At 36.6% G+C, this 26,972-nt stretch overlaps 1 protein-coding gene across 1 annotated transcript in view; it reads left to right on the top strand.

Moving 5' to 3' along the window:
- Window positions 1-26,972, top strand: part of LOC145694826 (dynein beta chain, ciliary-like) — a 614,922-nt gene that overhangs the window by 187,190 nt on the left and 400,760 nt on the right. Inside the window, exons 13-16 of the mRNA XM_081771484.1 lie at window positions 1,209-1,345; window positions 8,187-8,305; window positions 18,883-19,078; window positions 22,887-23,048. Coding sequence (XP_081627610.1) covers window positions 1,209-1,345; window positions 8,187-8,305; window positions 18,883-19,078; window positions 22,887-23,048 — 614 coding nt within the window. The remainder of the gene's footprint in view (window positions 1-1,208; window positions 1,346-8,186; window positions 8,306-18,882; window positions 19,079-22,886; window positions 23,049-26,972) is intronic.

Genomic DNA, 26,972 nt, shown 5'->3' with positions numbered 1-26,972 from the left:
TTTAAATCCTTCTAGTAGGTATGTCACAAACATTATTCTATCATACATAAATATAAATATACAGTACTATTTACTCATTACCAATTCATTTTTTCTGTTTAATAGATGTAAGTCCTTTTCCTTCATTGTCCATTGCAGTAGTTAGGATGATCATGATATTGTTATTTTTTTATTGTTAATTGAATTTCACTGACGTACATGAGCCATCCGACATATGATTTTGTCCGGAAATGTAATGATGATATGCATCATCATTGTTTCTTTCAAAAACAATGATCCGGGGGGGGGGGATATACTTCGTATTCCGGTGGACATTGCTGGCACTATTTTATTAATTATTATATTATAGACTTATTATTGTGGTCTCCTTCGGGGGCGCACTCTCAGAGCTCCGGGGGGAGTGCCCCCAAAAAAGCATGTCTGGAAGAAACACTGATCATCAAGAGATAGGTAAGTTAAAGAAAAAAAATAGTATTTGAGACGCATAGGCTACATTGGTTATGATTTTTGCTAAGTTAGATGAAACAAATAGGTGAATATTGCCCTAGTGACTCATTAATAGACAGAAAAGTAGCTTTGTGTTAATTTGTATGTTTAAATTTAAAGTGAATGCTATTAATACTGGTATAATCATGACTATTCTAAAGATTAGTAATTCAAATCCTGAAATAAAAAAAATATTATATTCATTTGCTTATTCAAAGTATATATTATTTAATAATATTTAGGCAATTTTTAACTTCGTAACTTCAATTAGGTGAGATTTTTTTTTAATTACTCGAATAACAAAAAACAAATGTTCCGTAATGTATACATTTGGAACACAAAATTTATTCTCTATTGCATATAAGGAAAACGTTCAAACGTCTTTTATAAGAGAAACATAATTTGTAATTAGAGTGAATATAGTAAGTTTTTACTTATCATTAAAATTAAATTATCAATTAATTAAATTTTCTTGCTATAAAACTCTTCAAAAAGAACCATACAGTAAGTTATTGGGAAAATTAGTACTATTATTTCATAAATCATAATTCTTTTTGTCAATATCTTTTGTATCCTTAATGTATATTTAAAAGTAATACAGTTCTTAATTTTATTCTAAGTACTGGTAAATTGTAGTGTATGAATCTGAAAACAGTGATAACTCGAGTAGATAGAACTCTTTGTTTGAACTCACGACAAATGCGATATTATTATTTTTGCAGCTTGTGGCAGTTTTAAGAGAAGTGCATTACTTAAATTTCTTAGGGAAAACAGGACTTCCTGATGAGCCTTTGGATTTGTATGATCTTAATGAGCTGTTTTGGCAAATGAGACGCAACTTATCTCTTGCAATTACATGGTATGTTATGTTTAAAAATGCTTTCAAATAATAATGATAATAAAAAAAGATACGTTACAGAATAGGCTACTAGTTTAAACACAGATTGAAAATATCAGAACCACAAAATGAAGTTCTTACGGTCAAAATTCAACCCAAGAAGTCAGTGTTCTAATGCCTTTAAATCTCAGAAACGAAAGCTATAAACACCTTAGCGCAAGGTACTGTACAATGTAAGGATGAATAAGTAAACAGCGATAACCGAACAGCTGTGCACACTAAGATTGCCAAATATACTACACAATGATTGGATTACAAATAGAGCTGCTCAGAGGATTAGACGCCTTAACTACGTATACTACTCGTTGTCTCCCTTCTTTCTAGCTTCTTTCGAGTTCAATATCAAGGATGTGTCACTAAAACAGTCTCTTAGTGCAAGTAAAAGTGAAAAACAGCTAGTATAGTACGAATTTTAAGACCAACCACCAACACTAAAACGACAGGAGCATATCTCAAAATAATGGACTATTTATGGGCTAATTAGTTGCTCTATTTCCAATTTTTGGGCTCCTATTGTGTAGCGGGAAATCGGAATCAAAATGGGCGTCTAACTTGACATCAAGCTAGAACACCCCATACGGTTACAATGGTCCGATTGAAAAAATTCAAACGCCAGAATTATGGGCTATTTATGGGCTAATCAGTTGCTCTAATTCCAATTTTTGGGCTCATACTGTTTAGTGGGAAATCGGAATCAAAATGGACGAGTCTAGCTTGACATCAAGGTAGAACCCCCATAAGCTCGAACCGAAAGCTCCAATCGAAAAAATTCAAACGCCAGAATTATGGGCTACTTATGGGCTAATTGGTGCTCTAATTCCGATTTTTAATCTGCTTCCGTTTAGCAGGAATTCTTTATCAAATTGTAGGATTTGGCTTAACTTCTAGCTATAAACCGAGGGCTATAATACTCCGATCAAAATAATTCAAATGTCAGAATTATGGGTTATTTGTGTGCTAATTAGTTGTTCTAAGATCGATTCTTCTTCTTCTATCGTTAGCAAGAAATCTCATCCAAGATTGGTATTGATTTTTAGATAACGTGGGGTGATAATTTCACAATTGCAGTGAGAAAACATGGATGTTTACTAACTGAAAATTGATTTATTTGCATTCTCCGCAAATATATATATTGCATTCTCTTTTTACGTGTTTATGTTCATTAAGTTTGAAAGTAGTGTTTATATATATAGTGAAATGTTATATTATTTTTTAAATACATTTTTTGTTTAAAGGAAATGCCTCTTCGCTGTTGCTGGAGGCCGCATTGGACATTGGTAGAGCGTTCACCTCTTGTGCGTATGATCCCTGGAAGGTGGTGTTACGCTGTGTCTGTGTATACCGTTGGTGAAAAATATTTCTGCGTGAAATATTGACGTTTGTGTTAAACGAACTTACAACAGTTCGACAGATTCATTCTGCTACATATGTGGGGAAGTGATTTTCAAGGGACAAAGTAGACCATTGTCACCGTTTCTGAAGACAGCCTACCATCTGTACTTCGGGCGTAAAATCGGCGACCAGGATCGCGTTTGGGCTCCGAAACAAAGTTGTAACTCGTGTGCGCGTACTCTCACAGGATCGTTGAAAGGTACACATAAATCGATGCCGTTCGCCGTACCTATGGTTTGGCGCGAGCCCCGTGATCATGTTTCAGACTGTTACTTCTGCTTGACTAATATAAAAGGTTTCTCAAAAAACATGAAGCATAAAATACAGTATCCTAACTTGGATTCCGCGAGGAGACCTGTGAAACATGATGTTTGTCTGCCTGCACCCGTACCACCAGACCCATACACCCTGTGCAGTGTTTCATCCGATGAAGAACCTGCTGCTTGTGAGGATGTTGCACAATCTTCGAGTGTACAGTCAGATCCCAATTATGCTCCAGTGCCTGCCACTAATGAATGTGATAAGTCAGGAAGAGCTGAATGATCTGATCAGAGACTTAAACCTTCCCAAGTCTAAGGCCCTGTTGCTTGCATCACGATTTTAACAATGGAATCTACTAAACCAAGATGTGAATATATCGATGTATAGGAAAAAGAAAGGTGAGCCTAGTTCCTAATTTTACAAAGGATGGTGCTTTGGTATATTGCGGTGACATTCCATCGCTTATGGGACAAGTGAAGTTAAATTACAACACTGAAGATTAGAGGCTATTCGTAGATCCCTCTAGGATAAGTCTCAAGACAGTGTTACTACACAGTGGCAATTAAAAGCCAGCCATCCCTATTGCTCATGCTGTACATATGAAAGAAACATACAAGAACATGCGAAACCTATTGCAGAAAATAAAGTAAGAACAATTCCAGTGGTCTGTATGCGTTGACCTTAAGGTTATTGCCATCCTCACCGGTTTACAAGGAGGTTACACAAAGCACTCCTGCTTCTTGTGTCATTGGGATAGTCGAGCCAAAGATCAGTACACCATCACAAAATGGGCGCCAAGGAAGCAACTGGTCCCAGGGGAGATGAACGTGGCTAATGAATGTCTTGTGAATCCGGAGAAAATATTCTTACCACCCCTTCATATCAAATTAGGGCTCATGAAGGTCTTCGTCAAGGCCCTGAACCGGGATGGTGAAGCATTTAATCATCTCAGAAAATTATTCCCAAGACTCAGCGAGGCCAAAGTGAAAGAAGGTGTTTTTACGGGACCTCAAATCAGAGACGTTTTTAAGGATACTACATTTTCTTCTAAGCTTAATGAAGTGGAAAGTGAGGCTTGGGAGGCCTTTCGAGAAGTGTGCAGTAACTGTCTAGGGAATCATAAGTCACCTGATTACAAAAACATTGTGGGCAGATTAATTACTTCATTTCGTAACATGGGATGTAATATGTCCCTAAAGTTACACTTCCTGCATTGCCACCTGGACTTCATCCCTGAAATGTACAGCTTGGGGGTCTCTGACGAACACGGGGAAAGGTTTCACCAGCAAATAGCTACCATGGAGGGGCGCTACAGTGGTAAATGGAGTGTGAATATGTTGGCAGACTTCTGTTGGAATGTGACACGTGAGACACTCTGTAGTAATTACAAGAGGAGTAGGAAAACCAAGTGACACGGAAGTGTTGAACTTTTTATGCAATTTTATCTGCATAATTTATATTGATATTTAAATTATAACATGCAAATTATTATGGGTGGAGAATAGCATCTTTGGGCGGATATTGAAACACCCCCTCCCCCTGAAAACTGGTACGTCCTGGAGAAAAACAGATTACGGATTCGAACTTAAGAGCTCGAGACCTATAGGAATAACCTATTTTCGTTCGTGGGAGCGATAAAAAGTTTCATTTTGCCGGCCAGTGTTAGCCAATAAATAACAAACACATAATTCTGGCGTTTGAATTTTGTTGATCGGACTATTCTGAGCGAATGGAGGGTTCTACCTTGATGTCAAGCTAGACTCGCTCATTTTGATTCCGATTTCCCACTAAACAGTAGGAGCCCAAAAATTGGGATTAGAGCAAATAATTAGCCCATAATTCTGGCGTTTGAATCTTTTTTGATCGGACCATTGTAACCGTATGGGGGTTCTAGCTTGATGTCAAGCTAGATTGGCCCATTTTGATTTCGATTTCCTGCTAAACTATAGGAGGCCAAAAATTGGGATTAGAGCAACTAATTAGCCCATAAATAGCCCATAATTCTTGCGTTTGATTTTTTTCGATTGGATCATTGCAACCGTATGGGGTGTTCTAGCTTGATGTCAAGCTAGACACCCATTTTGATTCCGATTTCCCGCTAAACAGTAGGAGCCAAAAAATTGGGATTAGAGCAACTAATTAGCCCATAAATAGTCCATTATTTTGAGATACTTTCCTGTTGTTTTAGTGTTGATGTTTGGACTAACTTGACACGGGTAATTTTAAGGCGCTAGTATAGAAATAAAAAAAATAATGTATTCGTGTAATCTGAAGTATTGCTAGTATCAACTATAAATGTATAAAGGCACTAACATAAGGAAAGTTTTGAAGAAGTTCATTAACTTTATTTTTTTCAGAAAACTATAAGTTTACCCATAATATATTGGCCGGGATATTCAATATACTTACATCCATAATATTTATGTTGAACTATTGTTTAGGCAAAAGAGCTAATAAATAATATGAGCTTTTAAGACATCAGGAGATAATTTTACAAGAAACCGATGTATTTATATTCATAACACTATAGCCTGGATATTTTAAATCTGTACGATAATTCTAATTTGACAATTGTCAGATGTCGAAATTAATAAAGTACAACAATATCAATTGAAATATGTAATTTTTTTTTCTGGAGCAAAGAAAACCCACATTTTTATGAAGAACGTGAACACGACTCATCACATAATTGATCTGGGTTGCAATGTGTGCAACCTATTTGGTAGGTCCATATGTGTTTGACGGTGCTGTGAAGCACATTGCGTATCTCATCATGTTACGTGATTCCATTCCATATCCATATCTGCAAGATCGAGAACTGCTCGGTCGTGTATACTTCCAGCCCATTGTGCTATTGCCGTTAGAGAATATCTCAATGAGGTATTTCCTGATAAATGAATTAGACATGTTCTGTCCTTTTCCCTGCTCCAATGGAGTAGCCATCTCGAAATCCTGATGTTATCTTGCGACAATGCATTTGGGGATTCATAAAACAAAAGGTTGCTGCCACACGTTACGAGACAGTTGACGAACTTAAGGATGCTGTTCGACATGCATCTACTGCTATTACGCTCGCAATGTTGAGGAGAATTTCACATCGTACATAAAGGAGAATAATACTCTGTTATGAAAACGATGGTGTACACACAGACACTCTAAAATAAATAGTACAGAGTAGTCATACTACCTCAAAGTTTCCTCTGCTATGATCCCACATGAATACTCGTACAATGCGGCCATCTATGAATATATGAACACGAGATAGGGGGTAACGGGCCTTTGTGATCATCCTATATATTATACTAAATTTTGTATTTAATACATATAAAAGTTTTCACTTTCTTCAAGATGCTTAGAAAAATAATGAAAAATTATACTTGCTTTGCTGTATGTTTTAAACGGGGTTTAAGTATCATGCAATATCATGAAATTATGGTTCGGTGCTGCCGGTTCAATATAAGTTTATAAAGATTTATAGCAACAAATAAGGTCCTTTTATTTTTTTTTAATAACAAGGCTTATTTCTTCTCGATCTTTCTCTTCCTTTCTATCTTTCCATAATGAAATTTTATAGCTTTGGGAATACAAAGACTTCGATAATAAGATGGATAGCATATTTACTTTAAAAGCAAACATATATACACTGCCGGAAAATAAAATTGCAACACCACGAAATTGTTTTACAATCTGAACCACATTTATTCCACATACTATACCTGGTACGAATATGAGATGATTACAATAATAGCTCCTTCAGTACATTGTTTTGTGAACGGCACGTCTATAATCACACTACCATCACCACTTTAGTACCGTGTATACCCTCCACGAACTGCAATACAGGCACGGATTCTTGCAGGCATTCGATCATAGAGATGACGGATACAGTCTTGCGGTACATTCTGCCATGACTGCTTGATCTGGTCGCGCAAATCAGCAAAAGTTGTAGGTGGACGTGGAGCAGTTGTCAGCTGTCGACCCATAATGACCCATACATGTTCGATAGGAAACAAATTTGGGGAACGTGCTGGCCAGGAAAGTCGGGACACCTTGCAGAGCACGTTCTGTTGCACGGGCATTATGTGGCTGGGTATTGTCTTGCTGATAGAATACATGACCCTCCTGCCTCAAGAAAGGCAGTAAAACCGGTTCTACCACCTGTTGCACGTAAGAGGTGCTTGTCAATGTCCCATTCATAAACACTAAAGGTGAGCGAGAGTTGTATCTGATCGCGACCCACACCATAACACCCAGGGTGGGACCACTGTGTTTTGCACGCACGCACTGTGGGAGCGGACGCTCGCCAGGTCGACGTCGCATTCGCAGTCTATCATCACTTGCATAGAGCGAGAGAATCGGCTTTCATCGCTGAACACAATGGAATGCCATTCCCTCCTCCAGGTGGTTCTTTGCTGACACGAGGCCAACCGTGTACGGCGATGATGTGGCATCAGTGGAAGACGGGCAATTGGTGTGTATGTCCGAGGTCCTGCCGCTAGTAATCTGTTCCCAATAGTGCGTGTGGAAACTTCAGGTGCCACATTTGCTCGAAAGTTGGACGTGGTAGCTGTGCGGTCTGCCAATACCACCCTCACAATACGCCGATCTTGGCGCACGATCGTGCTACAAGGACGTCCAGAACCTTTTCTGCGGGTGTGGGAATTGGTTGCTATCCATAGTTGCCAACACCATTGCGCCACAGATGAACCAAGGGCAACGTGGTTGGCGATTAGACGAAAGAACAATCCAGCCTCTCTAAGGCATACAATATGACCCAGTTCGAAATCACTCATTTGACTGTATGGAACACGATTGCGTCGTCATGGCATGTTGTCTTGCTTGTGTTTACTGTGTGAGTCATTTTCATGCACCTTCTGCTCTTCGGCCTCTGCTAATTCATAACACAGATTCGGCACAGATAGCGCAAATGTCCGTCTGTGGCGCTGCCATCTGTTGACCGGAACTGTAACATAGTTGATCATCTACTTCACTATCGTCAAAGAATAGAATACTTGAAGTACATCACTCTCCCTCATGTTTTACAGGATGTTGCAATTTTATTTTCCGGCAGTGTATGTTTTTGGACATTCTCTTTAAAACATATTTTACGTAATATTCATAATAACATAATTTATTTATTTTTTAAAAGGTATAACAAAATCAGGACTACAACTCATCCTGTAGAATTTGCATTGGTGGAAGAAAGAGTTCAGGAAATTGATGAAATTGTTGACGAAGCAAATTTAGAAGTGACTTGGGATTCTGACGGTAAGCTTGTATAGTGACTGAAAGAAATATTTAATGCATTCAATTTCAATATCGAAGCGTATATCGAATAATTCACCTGAAAAAATTCAGACTTTGCTATTTTTGAAGCAATTCAGTCCTTATTCCCTAATACTTAACCAAAAATAATGGAAATAGGAAATAGTTTGTTTCATTATACTTTTTCTACTGTAAAAGTTCCTAATTACCTACACAGATACGTAGGTATATGGCCAGAAAAAAATAAACAAGTATCCGAACGATTTTCTAGACACTAACTAGATAAAACAGAAAATGGTTACACTGTGGCAATAAAGAAATATGGTGAGAGCAAGTGTTGTAATAGTTATTTACTAGTTTGTGTTGATAACTTGTCAGTGAAAGCCACAGAAAAGCACATGGCCTTTGGCATGTTTTATTTCCAACTCTCCTGATGGAATTTCTTCTCCTTTATTGACAAAATCAAACTAAGAGTCAAATTAGAAAATCTAAGCTCATATTACCATGAAATTTACTCAAAGTTGATATTCTTCGTATCGTATTTATTTCTGATATCCTCAAGAATACCATATAAGTTATTTTATATTTATTTATGATATTACTTTATTTGCTATTTGATTATATCATTTTGCCTTCTATAGATATTTCTTTTTCTTTCAACATGTCCTTCATTTATCATTGGTCTGGTACTTAAGTTATTGTGGTCCATATGTCAAATCTGTCTATTAAGCCTACGTGATCAAGGCACCTTACAATTAAGTGTTTTCTCAAGAAGCGGACCTTAATTGCGGAGTAGAAGTATGACTTTATTTATCATTCATTAATTATCCTTTCATCTGCGTGTTCTTTGACTGTCTATTTAGTTGCGAAAACCGCAACGGGATTCGTGGGTGGTTGCTGACAGTCTGGAAAGCGGAGGATTATTGGACATCTTCTTTCTCCTGAGGTGGATGTGCAGATGCACCCATCCCAAGCTGCTTGACCATCACCATTATTATTTAATACTTATTTCTGCAATACTTTTTTCTTTTCTTTCTTTCTTGCTTTGTTAATTCTAATTCCATATTGGTTTCTTATTTACCCCTTTTATATTTTAGGATCATGCGTATTGTGATCGACACTGTTGATTTCGTATATCTCTCGTTCATAATTTCTTCCAGGCATACTTCTGAGGTCGCCTAATGCTCCGAAATAGGTCAACTGTCCTCGTCGTATCTAAAACAAATTGCGATTACGTATCACTTCCGTACAGGGGGCGTCTTTTTGCAATTTGTTGTCCAGTGCATCCCGCTCACGTCTCAATTTTGTCCCGCCGGATGAGATTTTCTAGAAGAAAGCCTTCTCGGATTTCCTCTGAGCATGTCGATCCCACGGTAATTCTACGATGAGAGTGTGCCTACGGAATTGCTATTGGAGTACTGTAAACTCTCCCTGAGAACACTTCGGTGTGGTGCTGCGGTGACCACACTTCTTTTACAATATGTTCATGTTTTAATTCCTCGTTCCTAGGGTACACCCGAAAGAAGTTCAAAAATCAAGTTCTTGAGCAGGTTGTATCTGTTCCTTAAGTCATGGTGAAAAAAAGTTATTGCCCCGCTTCTTTACCTTGCAATTAAAGAAGTATTATTCCTTTGGTTGAGGTATTTAATTTTTTCTATGGTTTTCTTTTTATATTTTATCTGTTACGATGTTTTACTTTATTGCTATTTTATACTTCATTTCCTATTATATTTATTTTAATTTTGAAAGACCGATACTTTAATTCTCCCTCTGTATCTCTCTCTGTATAACTATGTATCTATATCTGCCACTCATTACTTGGTACAGTTTGATTCTCAGAATATTGTTAGCTGTCAAGAAACATTCAGCAAACTGGGTTATTTTGCTACCGTCATAAAATGCTATTTCATTGTCAATCGATATATTGTAAACACAACATATCGACATGTTTTTATATTTTAGCGTGTGAAAAACTACAGAAGAATTTCTCATGACATTAGATTTAGGAAACGTTTTCGGTTAAAAAAATCTTCATAATTTTTATTTTTAATCTAACGCCATTCTCATGTATGTCCTTACTTATTTCATTTCTTCAGAATCACATATCCTCGTATGCAAGTCTCATTCATGTTACGCGTTCCATATTTGAGTTATAACTGTAAATTTGACGGATTTTTTCTACTTTTTTTCTCTCTCTCTCTCTCTATTGGACCTATCGTAGTCGGGTCAAGACTTCACTTTGGAATTAGTATGTACCCTATCCAAACATCCTTGTTTCAGAATCTGCGGTATTCATGCAACGATTTTTATAGAGAGAGTTTGGCTACAGAGATATAATTTGAAGTACTCACAAACTACCTGAGTAGGGTACATTCTAGTTCCAAACTGAAGTTTTGACCCGACTACAGTAGGTCCAATAGTATAGGAGCTATGGATCTTTAAAGTTAATTTTCTCATGTTTTCGAAAGCATATAACTCTGAAATGACGGATTTCTGTACCCAGGTTGGTCTACACTTTTTGTCTTATACCTAGGTATTGATGTCAGGAATCACCTCTCAAATGTTGTCAGTGTTGTTATGAAACACCCTACCTATATATTATATATACAGGGTGGCCCGTTTTAATCTTTCCTCGGAAATATCTCGATGACGTTGAACACAAATGAACCAAATAAAAACTCAAATAGAAAATGCCATAGAGCACATCGAATGGTGTTGTCGAGGGCTCCCCAGGGCCGCCTTTCATGGGAGCCCAACTTTAAAATTTTAAATAGAAATGTGGGTCGAGTAATACCTTGTTCGATAGATCTCCAAACACTAAATAGCGTTGTGGCAAAAGTTTTCCATATGCGTCACCATTTTCAAAATGGCCACCAAGATATGGTGCCTATATCAGATAAAACGTCCAGTACTACTAATATGAAAATGTTTGGAAATAAATGAACAGAAAAAAAAGTGAAACAGGAAAATGGCATGAGGCAGTCGAATGATGTCGCGGTGACCCCTCAGGGTCCAACTTTGAAAGGATGGATCACGATATGGGCCAATTGCTGCCTAGCAATAGATTGTTATGAAAGTTGATACCTGTAATCTACACCATATTCCGCGTCAAAGGTCGTTTATATTATGTTGAGATCATTTCCGGTTGTCCCTGTAGAGCGTCCGGAATTTACCCCTGACTCAATTTTTGCAAACGTTGAGGTGGGTGCGTGACAAGCGGATTTACGTGGAATGTGTCAACATGACGGGAAAATCCGTAATAATATTTTGTTCCGCTGATAAAAGCACAAAAAATAACCAAATAGCAAGACGACAGGTTTATTTGTTACAGTATGAGAGCAGTTTGTTTACGAAAAAGTGTGTTCGGTAAACCCTATTTCGTCTTCAGAGTTTCGTAACAATAAAGCGGACACTCAGAACAACACCATAAATATGCTAAACTGTAATCTGATATGTTTACTTGAACATACTACAAACACAGATTGTTCTGGGAGTCCGCTATATATATATATATATATATATATATATATATATATATATATATATATATATATATATATATATATATATACTATAGATATATAAAAATTTGCACTCTAATTCGAATATATGATATTAATCTACAGTGAGGCAAAAAATCAATTGTGCAAACAATAAACTCAAAGGAAAATATGTGGAGACATAGAGGTTAAATATCGTCCTGAATTATGCTTAATCGTCTTCTGCATCGTCAGTACAGTCATCATCCACCTTACTCTGGTCATCTTCGACGTAATTCACATACAATGCAAGGTCATGGAATGCGGTTGGGTCGTGCCTGCGAAACACACGGTAATACAAAACCGAAGCTACGTGAGCACAGGCCTATCACCCTGGCACGGGCCTTGCGCTGGCAATATCATCCCAGGATATTAGCAACATCGCGCTTTATCCAGAGAGAGTAGGTGCGGGAACCCGTGTGGCGAAACTAGATTTTAACACGAATGACATCATCGTCTTGCTGATTAAGAAACAATTCATAGGCACCTCCAGTGTTCACATGCGCTCCAGTATAGCTTTCTGCTTGTTTGAGTGGTATGATGTTCCGTGCTGATGTTGAAAAAATGCATGCCTAGTTAAAAGAAGACGATGTATTCGTCGTAGACCGGGGTTTCAGAGACTTACTGCAACTACTGGAAGACCTCGTATTCCATAGTCAAATGCCGTGCTTCCTTCCAGAAGCAACATACAACAATGGAAGCCAATCAGTCTCGTATGGAACAAAAAAATAAGATGGGTTGTCGAATCCGCCAATTCCAGAATGGAGAGATGAAAGACCCTGGAACACATTATGCCTAATACCCAGATTCCATTTATTGGGGACTACGTGCGAATTGTTTGTGCGCTTTGCAATAAATTTCGGCCTCCACTCATATTTGACACCTCCCACTACGAGTACATTGCACTAACTATGTGGGTTCTTCTCAACAAAGAAAACGAACTTCAAACAACGGTAAACGAGAAAGCTTGGGACCGCGAGCGGAGCAAAATGAGATGAGATCCGATGGATGCAGTAGATCTTCCGAACTTTCCTGTATTGTCCGAAGAGATGTTGCATGAACTAACTCTCGGCGTATATCAGCTCAAACAAACAAACAATTATACTGTGGAACATGTGAACACTGGAGGCACCTATGAATTCTTTCTTAATCCAGTCTCGCCACACGGTTTCCAGCACCTGCACTCTCTGGATAAAGTACGATGTTGCTGATATCCTGGGATGGTATTGCCAGTGCAAGACCCGTGCCAGGGTGATAGGCTGCTGTACTCATGTAGCTTCTGTTTTGTGGTACCTTGCGTTTCGCAAGCACGACCCAACCGCATTCCATGACCCTGCATCGTATGAGGATTACGTCGAAGATGCGCAGAGTAAGATGAATGATGACTGGACTGGCGATGCAGAAGACGATTAAGCATAATTCAGGACGATATTTAACCCCTATGTCTCCACATATTTTCTTTTGATAGTTTATTTTTTGCACGATTTATTTTTTTATTTGCTTCACTGTGGATAAATATCATATGTGCGACTTGAAGTGCAAAGTTGTTTTTTATATATATATGTAGCGGATTCCCAGAACAATCTGAGTTTATAGCATGTTGAAATAGACATATAAGACTACAGTTTGGCATACTCTTGATGTTGTTATGAGTGTCCGCTCTATTGTTACTACAACTCCAAAAACGAATATTGATGGCGAAATACAGGTTCACCGAACACGCTTTTTCCTAAAGAAATTGCTCTCATAATGTAACAAATAAGCGTGTGGTCTTGCTATTTGGTTATTTATGTGCTTTTATCAGCGGAACAAAACTTTATTACGAATTATCCCGTCATGTTAGCACTTTCCACGTAAATCCGCTTGTCACGCATCCACCTCGACGTTTCCAAAAATGTAGTCAGGGATAAATTCCGAACGCTCTACAGAGGCAACCGGAAATGATCTCAAAATAATCTAAATGACCTTTGACGCGGAATATGGTGTAGATTACAGGTATCAACTTTCATAACAATCCATTGCTAGGCAGACATTGGCCCTTATCATGACCCATCCTTTAAATGGAAACATGGGTCGAGTTCGATAAATCTTCATACACTAAACAGTGTTGCGGCAATAGTTTTTTCATATGAGTCATCGTTTTCAAAATGGCCGCCAAGACATGGTGTCTGTATCAGATGAAACGTCCAATACCATTAATATGAATACGGTTGGAGACAAAGGAACAGATAGGATAGGACAAAGGACAAAGGAACAGGAGGAGAGGAATAAAACTCGCATAGGAAATTACACGGGGTATTTATCATTCCATGGCTCGAAAATGATGCAACAGAGAAAAAAATGAATAAAGTAAAAGTGACATAATGCAAAGGAGGAAATCTAATTCTTAGATAATCATCTTTCCGACCTCCCTCCATAAGTGGCTGAAGCGAGAATGAATGGAACAATCTCAAATCAGAACCCCACTTTTACTTGCAATAAGTATGGTTTGTCTGAAACATTTGTGTGTACAATTGACTGGCAGTGTAATGAATAAAATTAAGTTGAAATTCTGTTTGAAGAGTAACACTGATTTGTATTACAAAGTGTGATTTGATGGGAAAGAGGAAGGAACTGAAATGTGTAGCAAAGGTTGTAATAATACATTTTTGGAACTTGCAAACATTTTGCCCGCCCCTGAGAATTTAACGCAATACGTGCAAGATATTTGAGATGCATTTGCACCAGTATGTACTGATTCGTTACTGAGGATCACAACTGAAATTACCACTGAAAGTTAATCGGAATATAAGTGTGGACGACATCTTAGTAAACCTCATTTTCTATCTATTAAATTTCCCTTGCAGGTGGTATTGGCTTGGTTGAAAATGGGCATGTATCCTGCTCCGCCTGTTATAACTGAGATTGTTCTTGTCTTTCTGTTCCACTAAATGAATATCGGGATGGTAACTTCTGTACTGCCACGACCACTGATTATCCACATCTTTGCCCGCGATCTGTGCATTACACAACTGTACGTCATAAAATAATGTCACGTCAATTCATGTTCCTGAACTTTACGCACGAAAACTGTATCTCCAAACGAAGCAATCAAACGTTTATCCATTTTGAAATATTCACTGTTAAAGAATTAAAATACTTAAAACAGTGTTGTTTGAATTATTAAATTGTTTGAATTATTAAATAACAATGTACTAATACTTTGTACACAAAACGTTAGTCAGAAGCTCTCGTCGAAAAGACGTTTTATCTGACACAGATGCCACGTCTGTAGTTATTTTGAAAACGATGACCCATATGAACAATCTTTTTCACAGTGCTATTTAGTTTTTATAGATCTATTGAACGAGATATCACTCGCCCCATGTTTCCATTTAAAATTTTGAAGTTGGGCCCTAGCCGTCATGAAGGGGTTACCGCGACAATATCATTCGATGTGCCTCATGGCATTTCTTATTTGAGTTTTTGTTCGGTTCATTTATGTTCAACCGTTTCCATATTAGTGGTACTGAAAGTTTTATGTGATACAGGCACCATGTCATGGCGGCCATTTTGAAAACGGTGACAAATATGAAAAAATCTTTTGGGACAACGTTGTTTAGTATTTGGAGATCTATCGAACGAAGTATCACTCGACCCATGTTTCCATTTAAAATTTTGAAGTTGGGGCCTGGATCCCCATGAAGGGTAGCTCTGCGGGGCACCGCGACATCATTGGACGTTCTCCATGCCATTTTTGTTTCATTTATTGTTCTGTTCATTATCTCCAACCGTTTTCACATTAATGGTAGTGGACGTTTTATCTGATACAGGCACCATGAATTGGCGTCCGTTTTGAATACGGTGACTGATATGAAAAATGTTTTGCCACAATGCTATTTGGTGTTTGGAGATCTATCGAACGAGGTATCACTCGACCCATGTTTCCATTTATTTTTTTTAAAGTTGGGCCTGGGATCCCCATGAAGGATGGCCCTGGGGGGTACCTTGACAACACCATTCGATGTACCCTATGGCATTTCCTATTTGAGTGTTTGTTTGGTTCAATTATGTTCAACCATTTTCCAGATAATTCTGTGGAATGATTAAAATGGGCTATCCTATATATATATATATATATATATATATATATATATATATATATATATATATATGAAGACCTCGGGGAAAATAATGATAACCCACACTGACATGATTTTGAGATACACGGCTTTGAATGTTTAAGTACATATTGAACACTATTGAGAAACCTGTAAGGAATTGGCCATATCTCTGCCATCTTTGACCAAACTCGATAATTCTTCGAGGGATAACAGATCCATCGGCGTCAAGCAGCATAGGCTGTTTCACTCATTTTTAACGATCTGAGTGTTATCATTATTTTCCCCCGAGGTCTTCATATACAGAGTGTAACAAAAAGGCACAGCAAAATTTCAGGGGTGGATTCGTTATGAGTAGACAAGCAAAAATGTTCACGTGACCATATGTCGGAAAATGCATCGTTACAGTGTTACGGCCATTGAGCCGCCTGACGGTGTGAAATAGTCACATTCTGGTCGCTCCTTAATGTGACTGAATTTAAACCACAATAACTCAGCCCCTAATTAAGCTAAGAAGGTAATTGCTCCTTAATGTGACTGAATTTAAACCTCAATAACTCAGCCCCTAATTAAGCTAGGAAGATAATTTTGGTAGCAATGTGTTCCTGAAGGATGAAGCTTCCCGCCGATATGCATTATATTAGTGTACTCCCAAGGGAAAAGGAATGTGTCTCAAAATTTTGAAGCAAAAAAAAAAAATGTAGTTACCCTCCCCTGTCTCCCGTGGTACGCCCACAAACATTATATTATATATATATATATATATATATATATATATATATATATATATATATATATATATATATATATCGGCGGAAAGCGTCGTCCTTCAGGAATACACAGATACCAAAATTATCTTCCTAGCTTAATTAGGGGCTGAGTTATTGAAGTTAAAATTCAGTCACATTAAGGACCAACCAGAATGTGACTATTTTACACCGTTAGACGACTCAATGGGCGTAACTCTGTAACGATGCATTTCCCGCATACGGTCATATGAACTTTTTTGCTTGTTTACCCATAAGGAATCCACTCCCGAAATTTTGCAGTATCTGTTTATTACACTCTATATATATAAGGATCGTTCAAGATTGACCGGGACTTTTATTTTTTCAGGGGAAACAGCACAAGAAGCATCAGACTATGTCAGCTTTTCAAAGTATTCTCTGTGCGCGTCGATGTACCGTTGCCACCGTTGTGGCAGCTCCCTGATTCCTTTGGCGCAGAAAGAACTTGGTTGTTGTCGTAGCCTCTGGAGAACATTGTTCCGCAGTGCTTCATCTGTCGTGAATTTCTTCCTCCCCAGATGGTCTTTAAGTGGTGCAAACAAATGATAATCACTGGAGGCTAAATTTGAACTGTAGGGAGATGGGGCAGAACTTCCCAGCGCATTTCGGCCAGAGTTGTTGTTGTCACATTGGACGTATGAGGGCGGACATTGTCATGGAGAAGAATGACATTTCCATACAACATCCAGGGTCTTTTCTTGCAAATGGACTTTCGTACAACACCACTCAACAATGTGGAGTAATACTGGGCATTAATTGTGCTCCCTTTGTCCAGAAAATTAACATGAATAACGCCCTTCATGTCCCAGAAGACACTTGCCATGATCTTTCCAGCGGTCGGCTGCATTTTGCTTTCCTTGGGCGGCTGGGAACCTTTATACCGCCACTCCATGCTGCTTTTGTTTTTTTTTTGGTCTCTTTGGTTGAATTGTGCAACCATGTTTCATCACACGCGATGATGGATTGCAACAGTTCATCACCTTCGGCTCGAAACCAATTCAGAAGTTATTCACAGACTGTCATGCGTGTCCACTTCTAATCAAATGTCAGCTGGCGGGGAACCCACCTTGCACAGATTTTGAGGAAAGGGTAAGTGGTCGTGAATGAATGTCTCAACACTCCCGACACTGATATTCACCACGGCAGAAATATTCCGCATTGTTACTTGCCGGTTCTCAAGAATCATTTGCTTAATACGTGCGATATTCACTGGTGTGACTGTAGTCGGGCGCTTCATTTGTTACCAGCTCCTGCCCTTAAAAAATGTTCACACCATTCGTACACTCTTGTCCGTGCATCGTTTGTTCACCTACTGTGCTTACAATCTTCTGAAAATCTCAGCTGGTTTAACTTTCTCCTTGACAAGAAATTTTATTATACACCGCTGCTCCACAGCCACAGACATACTGCTTGCCACCATGTTCGCAGCAACTGCTGCGCATGTGCCAAATACGTCATACCGGGCGCTAGTTACTCGAGAAGGAATACATTATGTCACCCGCAAGTTTAATCATGATCCGGATATTCATGGTTATTTACGTACGAAAATCCCGGTCAACCTTGAACGACTCTTATATATATATATATATATATATATATATATATATATATATATATATATATATATATTCAATCGAACTTATTTTAGATTTATAATTTTTGAAAAGTCTTGATTTAATTTTTTTATTAAATTTTATAAAAAGCATATGTACTTGAGTGCTATAAATATATAAGCACGTCGCTAACGTCCCCATTATATGCCAGTCAGTCAACCTATATATCTATATATAAACTAAGAATAATCACAAATACTTTCATTCGTATTACTTTTTATTAAATATAACTTCACAATATTTTCCATTTAAGAATTATACTAAAATTTCGTCAAATCAACTAATTATATGACTATTATAGACATTCAATTCATTTCCATCTGAAGGACAGAGCTCAATCAAAGATTTTCCTGAAATTATTGAGTGTGTAAATTTTACAGCTTATTTACCAAAGGTATTATGAATTCACATCGAAATATCTATCTTTTCTTTCTTATTTTTCTCAAAATTCTTATCAAAATTCGAAGTGAAAAGAATCAGTATTTGAAAGTAGGTCAACATATTCGTAACTATACTAATTTCCTTCCATTTCTTAATTAGAGTCTGAAGAATTCATTATCGACATTAAAGAACTTATTCATGACTTGGAGCAGACTGTGCAACACACACAAGACAACGTTAGCAAGATTGCTGCACTAATGTCTCAGTGGAAAGAACTACCTCTATTTGAACGCAAAAACACCCCTAAAGACAACACTCTTAATTTGGAAGATCGAAGTGAAAGGGTATTGAAAAGGTAAGTTATTATTTAGTTTCTTTTAATAGTATCAACAGTATCTCCAGAAACTTTCTATAAAATATTTTTATATTAAAGTTTGAGCAATATATTAGTTTTCCTTGTAATTTCGTACATTTATTCTAAATAAAAAGGTTGGATTAGGGAAGCATAAACACATAATTTAGTAAATTTCCAACGAGAATGTATTAATACATCCACTTACAATCAAATCAGTGAAGGGAAAACACATCTAAACTGAAAGTGTAGTCATTGGTATTATTTTGTGTGATGGACTTCTCAAGATATTCGATAGATTATATTAAATTATTTATAGTGTTGTAATGCATTATGTTTATGTTTGTCATGTGAATCGCTAATTTATGAAACAGTACAACTCTAGATACTCCAGACATTCCAACTTGCTGAGGGAAACGATCTGTAAATCAGAAAAGTTACGCTGTATCATAAATTAACCTGAATTTTGTTAACTATCTTTTCTAAAATCTTTGTTTTATTAATGAAAATCAGATTTCTGTGTTAAATATTGATAGATATTTCACATACAACATTTCTAAAATAGCACCAGCAACATTACATGAAATTTACTACACAAAGACATGAAATAAATATAAGATATATCGGAAACAATACAGAGTATATTTCACATTGTGTAAGTTCTGGTTATTTTTCAAAAAAAAAAAAAAAACTTCAAAACAGAAAATCAATCTTTATTGATTCTTGTTTTCAATAATGTCTTCAAAAAATACCTTCAATTCGTCTGAAATATACTGTTGCACTTCTTTGGGATTAGCTACATTAGCTTCATTTATTATTTTTTAAATCATGCTTTTCTTTGAGCCAAGGTTACATGTTGTCCTACAACCTCAAAATGAATGTACGCTGAGGAAATGAGACTATATACGATGATGCTACTACAGTCACAGGACAGTTACTAGAGCTTTAAAAGTAACTGAAGGAAAATATTTGAAAGGGATTGCCCTTACCTCGTAGAAAACTTTAAGTGGAATTCAGAATCTTCTTATATAGACGAGGGCACCAGTTCTTGAATACAATTGTATCTTCAACACCAAGCGTAGTTATTATGAATTTCTCCGATTGTTGGGATGTATAATTATTTCACAAACTCATTTCGGAAAATATATCTTGTCACATTTTGAAATGAATTTTTATACAGGTTGTTTTTCACATTCTTTCGTCTCTCAAACTAGTATATAAGCTTGAAAAATCGGAACAGTATTTATCTTGCATCTTTAATCTTGGATCTTGGATCTGGACTCTTTCGAGGCTCCGACGACGATTGTCTTCAGTGTACACTGCACCGAGATTAGAGACCGATAACCGAATCTAATATGTAAGTTTTAACCTTTCTTTGAATATTAGTCTCTGAAGAAATAATTTCTTCATGGCAGTCTCCTGCAAGGCCTCTTAAATGACAGCTTTTAAAGCTTATTTGTAATTACTTGTTAATTCAATATTGTTTGAAATACGTAAACTTTAAGCTCACAGAATTAATGAATCAATATTTTACTTGTTAATTGTAACAAATTTGCATGCATGTAATATTGTTATGGAACTCTTTGTAATAAATCCATATATTCACTTTTTTTTTCTTTTCACACATACTACCGAAATAATAGTAAACTGTTATCAAGAGTAAAAGATACTAACCACTATACATAACTCTCATACCTAAGATAAACTTTTTATAAATTAAACATTACAATCGCGTGAGTCCTATTCTGGTCTCTACATCTATCGGGAAAAAGATAAAGTTCTTTGATATATATCTTGTCAGATACTTGTCTATATAACACAAAGGACATAAGGCTGCTTCATTTGATCCTTTAGAACCTTGAGTTTCATCATACAAATAGAAGTGATCTCCAGTTTTGGCATTATGTGTTTCAAATATATTAAGTCTTAACTAGCGGAGACAAAAAATAATTCATGTACAGTACAGGTATTTTTGGCAGTGATACACTTTGCATGTAATCGAAGGTCAGAACTGCAAGTTCTTCCTTTCTTTATTTTCTTTATGAATCCTTGAAGTTGATTGTAAAATTTCTTGGCCTTTCTTGATCTCTTAATCATTGTAAATTTGTAGTCATTTTCATTTATACACTTCTTTTGCTTCCCCCCCTTGCTTTTCAATTATCATTTCACTCGCTTTAACTTCAAATCGAACCTTCATTTCTGATTGAGTCTAGCTTGTTGACGCTTCTACATCAATACAAAAACAAAGCAAACGTGCGACTGAAACAATTGCTTCATTGTTGAATTTGTGCTATTTGTATATAGTGTCATGCATAGTGTATAGTGACTGCAGTTTGATATACACATAATCAAAAAAACTGCAGTCCTAAAGAGTAGAAATGACTGACCTCCAGGTGTAACACTGTTTCTGTAGTGACTGCAAATTTGACACTACATTTTCCGACATGTCCGTAATTGAGATTTACGTGATTTCAACAGAAATGATACAACTATCAGATCAGCACAAATAAATCATTTTCTGCAAAAAGTAAAATTGCATCGTTTTATAAGTTACCGATTCATGTTTGTTTTCTTCATATTGTTTTGTAACTCTAATATTATGTTCCTTATAATTGTGTATTACCTTCATGTGGGATGTGTATATTGACTTCCTTTTCTTGACGGATCGGCTCATTCAGTCAACCTGCTGTATGATCGTAAAAAGGAAAAACGAAATAAAAGTTCAATTTTATGTATTTTAACAACTTTTCTAAACAAAATGTAACATTCGTAGATAAAAATTTTAAAATATTACTTAACATTATTATGTGACTTTCTGTATTTTTTTTTTTTTTTTGAAAAGAAAAAAGAAACTTTAAAGATCATTTTTCAACTGAGGCATTCTCTAGATTAATAGCTTATGAACAACTTATATATTACATTACAAACACCATGAAATAAAGTTACAAAATTAAACTTACTGTTTCTTGTTTTGTTTTTTTAAACTTCCATTTTGACCATGGGCCTTAGTCCAGGAAGAGTTTAGATTTAAATTATATTTTATTTTATCTAAGATATTTTCTTTTATTGTCAGGTATTTTGAAGGAAGTTTAGTTTCCAGAAAATTTTCGTACAGCAATTGAATGGATTTTGATTTTGATTTGATTTTAGTTTAGCGTCCCGTTCAGCAGCGAGGCTATATGAGACGTGGACCTACTGATTAACGTGGAATCCGAACTACATGAGCTTCCGCCGGGAATCGAACCCGGGTCTCCACGCCAAAGGCGCATACGCTAACCGCTTAGCCACGAGAGAGCTCCGAGCAATTGAGTGGATAATCCAACTGAATACATTTCTAACTTTGTATCGATGAATACATACGCGTATAACCCCGTGTCATACAAAGCTGCTACATTCAATAGATTACATTATTATTCTCGTCTGCTGAATTGTTAGTTGACTTCTTCTATAAATTCGATTCTCAAGAGGAGAGCTTCAAATAAATAATAAGCTTCGTAACAAGCAGATGTTTCTTATATTTAAAATTATTAAATTGGATCTTTAGAAGTCAGTATCATATTCACAATTTTCTAAAGAAGAAAAATTTGACTCATAATCAAACATTAATCTTTCGGATTCAAGATTACCAGTTGACTATTTCCATTCTTAAGTCATAGGATTTGGAAACATGGGAATGACGTGATAAAACCCCTATTTCTTTTCCCCCGCTGTCTGGGAACCGTTAGGAACCATCATGTATAGTAGTATCCTGATTAAACAATATGTTTAAGAATCTTACAATGTAGTAATTTTTAATATTTCCAAATTTTAGAATGTCTGAAGTTAAATCAGCAGCTGAAGAAGTTCATGAACTTATGTTAGAGAATATGAGTCTCTTTGAAGTTACGGATCCTGAATTAAAAAAATGGCAAGATTACACTGAATATGTCGATGGAGTTGTTTGTGAATCTCTGGTACTTAGTGTACAATGCAGGTTAGCCATCGAGTTGAAACAATCTTTCATTTTCAATAGAGAGTAGTCATTTTTAACTTAAATGTAACGCATAGTCATTCTTTCAAATGATAATTTATTTAACTCTGATCTAAGTTTTTAATTTATGGATAAATTAGGTTTCTATGATGAAGAGATTACCTAGTGAATAGTACTCCTTACTTTATACCTTTCTCTGATGTAACAAGTATTTCTTCTTTGTACAGCCACTTACAAAAGTATTTCCCCCCTAAGTACTCTAATTCCATTACTTGGGGTCCAGGTCATTTGCAGTTGTGAAAACGCCTAGACAGATGCAATCCAAATTACACGTAACTTTTCTCGGCACTGACAGCAGTTGGTAGACCTGATTAATGTGTCTATGCAGGTAAAATTGTAAAGTAAGTGACTAACAAAACAGTTCTCAATTCTAAGATGAATCTCTATGGTTCAGATCGTGTTTTCCAAAGAACACCATATACTAATCTCAATATTGCTGTGTATGCAATGTATTATTTCTTTATATACTGTATGTTTAGAAAAATAAAAATACTGACCATGCATTTATCAGAAAATACTTGAAAGTAGCTGAAAATATCAAATGTAAAACAACTGCTGGAAATAAGTTTGGAAATGAATACCTCCATTGAGAGACCTTCTCCAATTTTCCCCATTCCAACATCATTTTCTTTCTGGAGGAGATAAGATCTTTCTTGTCACACTGAGTATGTATTGAAATTAAAACATTTGAAAAAGTTTCAATCTGGCCGGGATTTGAACGCAGGTCCGCCGAACAGAAGTTCAGTACGCTAACCACTTACCTACCGAGCCACTTCATCTTCTATCTAAACTTTTAGCTAATTAAAATCACTGCATGTAAGACTATACAAAATACTAATGCTCGTATAAGAAGACGTTCCTTATGAGTGTCACAATGACTTACTCGAGATTTCCTTCTCTAACTCAAAAACAAGTTATATAGACCTTCGTCAATGAAGAAAATATCACGAAACGTTCTTCAAGTTGAGACTACCTCATCGTTTTTAACTGCTCCCGATTTACATTACTACTATTCTTCCTCATCCTAACTTCTAATTTCCAAAGAAGAAAAGCGGGCAGCATTTACGCCGATCCCAAGAGTTTCAGTATTCGCGCGCTACCCTAGCCAGCTGTTTGAAGTTGGTCATGTAAAATGTACAGAAAAATTTGAGCAAGAGAACAGAACCTCACCAACACCTGCGGGGCTTCTAACCCATTCCTACTACTACTACTACTATTACTACTACTACCACTGTTATTATTATTATTATTATTATTATTATTATTATTATTATTATTATTATTATTACTATGGATTCGTATAGTAAAACCGCAAGCTTATTTTAATGAAAAAAGTGTTATGAAAATTTAAAAATCCTTGGATAGGGTTCGAACCCACGCCAAAAACTATTTTCATTACTAGAGTGTTGCTTTAGTATGCTCGGGCACGAGGGCGACACCAGTTGGCCTTAATTTACGCTATATGTAGGTCATGACTCTTGATGTCCTATCTGTATGGGCCAATAAAATCAGAGGATATCTGAAATTCTTGGAATCCGCGAAAATGCAAGCCGGCAGACAGGCACGTAGCCAGGATTTCGTAATACCGGTGTCCGTGACGAAATATTGAGGTAATCACACCAGGGGCTGGGTCATTCTAAACTATTTTACTGGTAAAATATTTTGGCTCGTTTAGCCAGGAGTTTGTAATGGGGGGGGGCGTGACATGAAATATTGTGGTTACCCACAAAAGGCTCGATGAATCTAAACTATTTTACTGACAACATACCAATATTGGTTTGTTAGGACAATAAAATGAAGATATGTTAGTAAGTATTTTAGTAACAAACTATGAAGAAATCTCAAATAAAAGGATATAAAAAATTGAAAAAGATATAGTCTTCCGATGTCTTTCGAACTCGGTTCTTCTTGTCTTTTCTTCTTCTTTTTCTTGTCTTCGTTTAATACCGTTAAGGATAACAACGAGATACCTTTTGGCAGTGAAAACATCCTGCCGCGAAATGGATTAGTGTTGCCACGAAACTGAAAATTTCTTTAACAAGTGTCACTGGAATCTAAGTTGCCAGGCTCATATTTTTGGGGATTATTGGTATTTCTTAAGTTCTACCTGAGAGTCTATGTGATCGTCATTTGTAGTCCATAGGATTAGCATGGAGCTAGATGAAATTCAGAATGCTCCGTTACAATAATATCCTTTTTAACTTGACTCCCCTCTGTTTTCCCCAAAGCTCCTCATAAGAAAAATAACCAAACGCTTGCTGTAGCTTTATATTTTTAACACTGATTTTACTTTTTCTCGTTTTTTTTTGTTTCATCTTTCCTTAATTTTTTAATTTCTGGTCTCGAATGGGGGATCCGGACCCCCGGACCCCACCTTCGGCTACGTGCCTACGGCAGACATTATTTTCGCATTCTTTGAATTGCATCAACACGGGTAGAAAAAGAAAGTTATATTTCTATTTCCGTAACTACTAATTTATTGTTTTATCTTGTATGAGAAATTTGTGGTAGATTGGCAAATTATGAAACTTGTATGACAGAGATACGGGTTCGAATCTTGTGGCAGCGCCGTAACTTAGATTTTTTCTGGGAAGGGGAAAGCATTAATACGCGTATTGCGCCCCATAGAGAAAGTTGTTTTCCTAATTCTTGGGCCCCCTCTTTCCACACTTCTCTTACTTTTTATGGGCCCCCGGAGCCTGTGCCCCCTGCCTCCCCACAAGTTACGGCTCTGCCGATGACAATTCCTCAACTTGAAGAACGTTTCGTGATATTTTCCTCATTGAGGAATGTCTATATAACTTGTTTTTGAGTTAAACAAGGATATATCCAGTAAGTCATTAAGACACTCACGCAAGTTGCTTATATTTTCTTATTTGTATTTTTATTTATATTTTGTTTATACTTGTTTGTTTTTGTTATATTTGAGTGTCTTGGTTATATTTTTCCATGAAACGATTTTAACTAGCTTCTAGTTTGGGTGGAAGGTTAAGTGGCGCGGTAGATGAGTGGTTAGCACATTGAACTTGTATCCGGTAGACCCGGGTTCGAAACCCAGCCAGGCTGAAAATTTGTCAAGTCTTCCTGTTTCAGTTTCAATTTCAATGCATACTTAGTGTGACAAATAAGATCTTTTCTGCCCTAGAAAGAAAAAGATGTTGGTATAAGGAGAATTACAAGGTCTGTGAATGGAGACAGTCATTTACAAACATATTTCTAGCAGTTTTTCTAGATTTGATACTTTCGTCTATAGATTTGATATTTCAAGCATTTTCTGATTCATGTGTGATCTGTTTTTATTTCTTTGAATTACAGTATATAATGAAATAATACATTACATACACAGCAATATTGAAACTAACATATGATGTTCATTGGACAACATGCTCTGAAGCAGAGAGATTGATCTCAGATTGGAGAAATGTTTCGTGCGTCATCACCTCACAATTTTAATGCATACAGACTTGACTCAGTGCTACCAACCGCTGTCGGTGCCGTGAAAAGTTACGTGTAAGTTGGGTTGCATCTGTCTAGGCGTTCTCACAACTGCAAATGACCTGGACCCCAAGTAATGGAATTAGAGCACTTAGGGGGGACGATACTTTTGTAAGTCGCTGTACCGCTACTTATACATTTGTTTACAAAACTTACGTACTAGTCCAGTCAATTAGACAAAAAAAGGGGCTAAACCGGGAAAAAGATCATAACAAGTTGAAATTTTGCACATAACAACATACTAAAAGTCCGGAAATATCGGGTGAAGAGTTTGGCCGCCATATTGGAAAATGACCGACAAAGTGTGTTTTTTCAAGGCAATGGCTGATTCTCACTTTAATAGCTATAACTCACGTTGTATTTCCACTATTG

The sequence above is a fragment of the Thermobia domestica genome, chromosome 9 (genome assembly GCF_964235325.1).
Source record: "Thermobia domestica chromosome 9, izTheDome1.hap1.1, whole genome shotgun sequence".
Classification (NCBI taxonomy): domain Eukaryota; kingdom Metazoa; phylum Arthropoda; class Insecta; order Zygentoma; family Lepismatidae; genus Thermobia; species Thermobia domestica.
The sequence above is the reverse complement of the archived record's forward strand: the minus strand, read 5'-3'. Positions and strand labels throughout refer to the sequence as shown.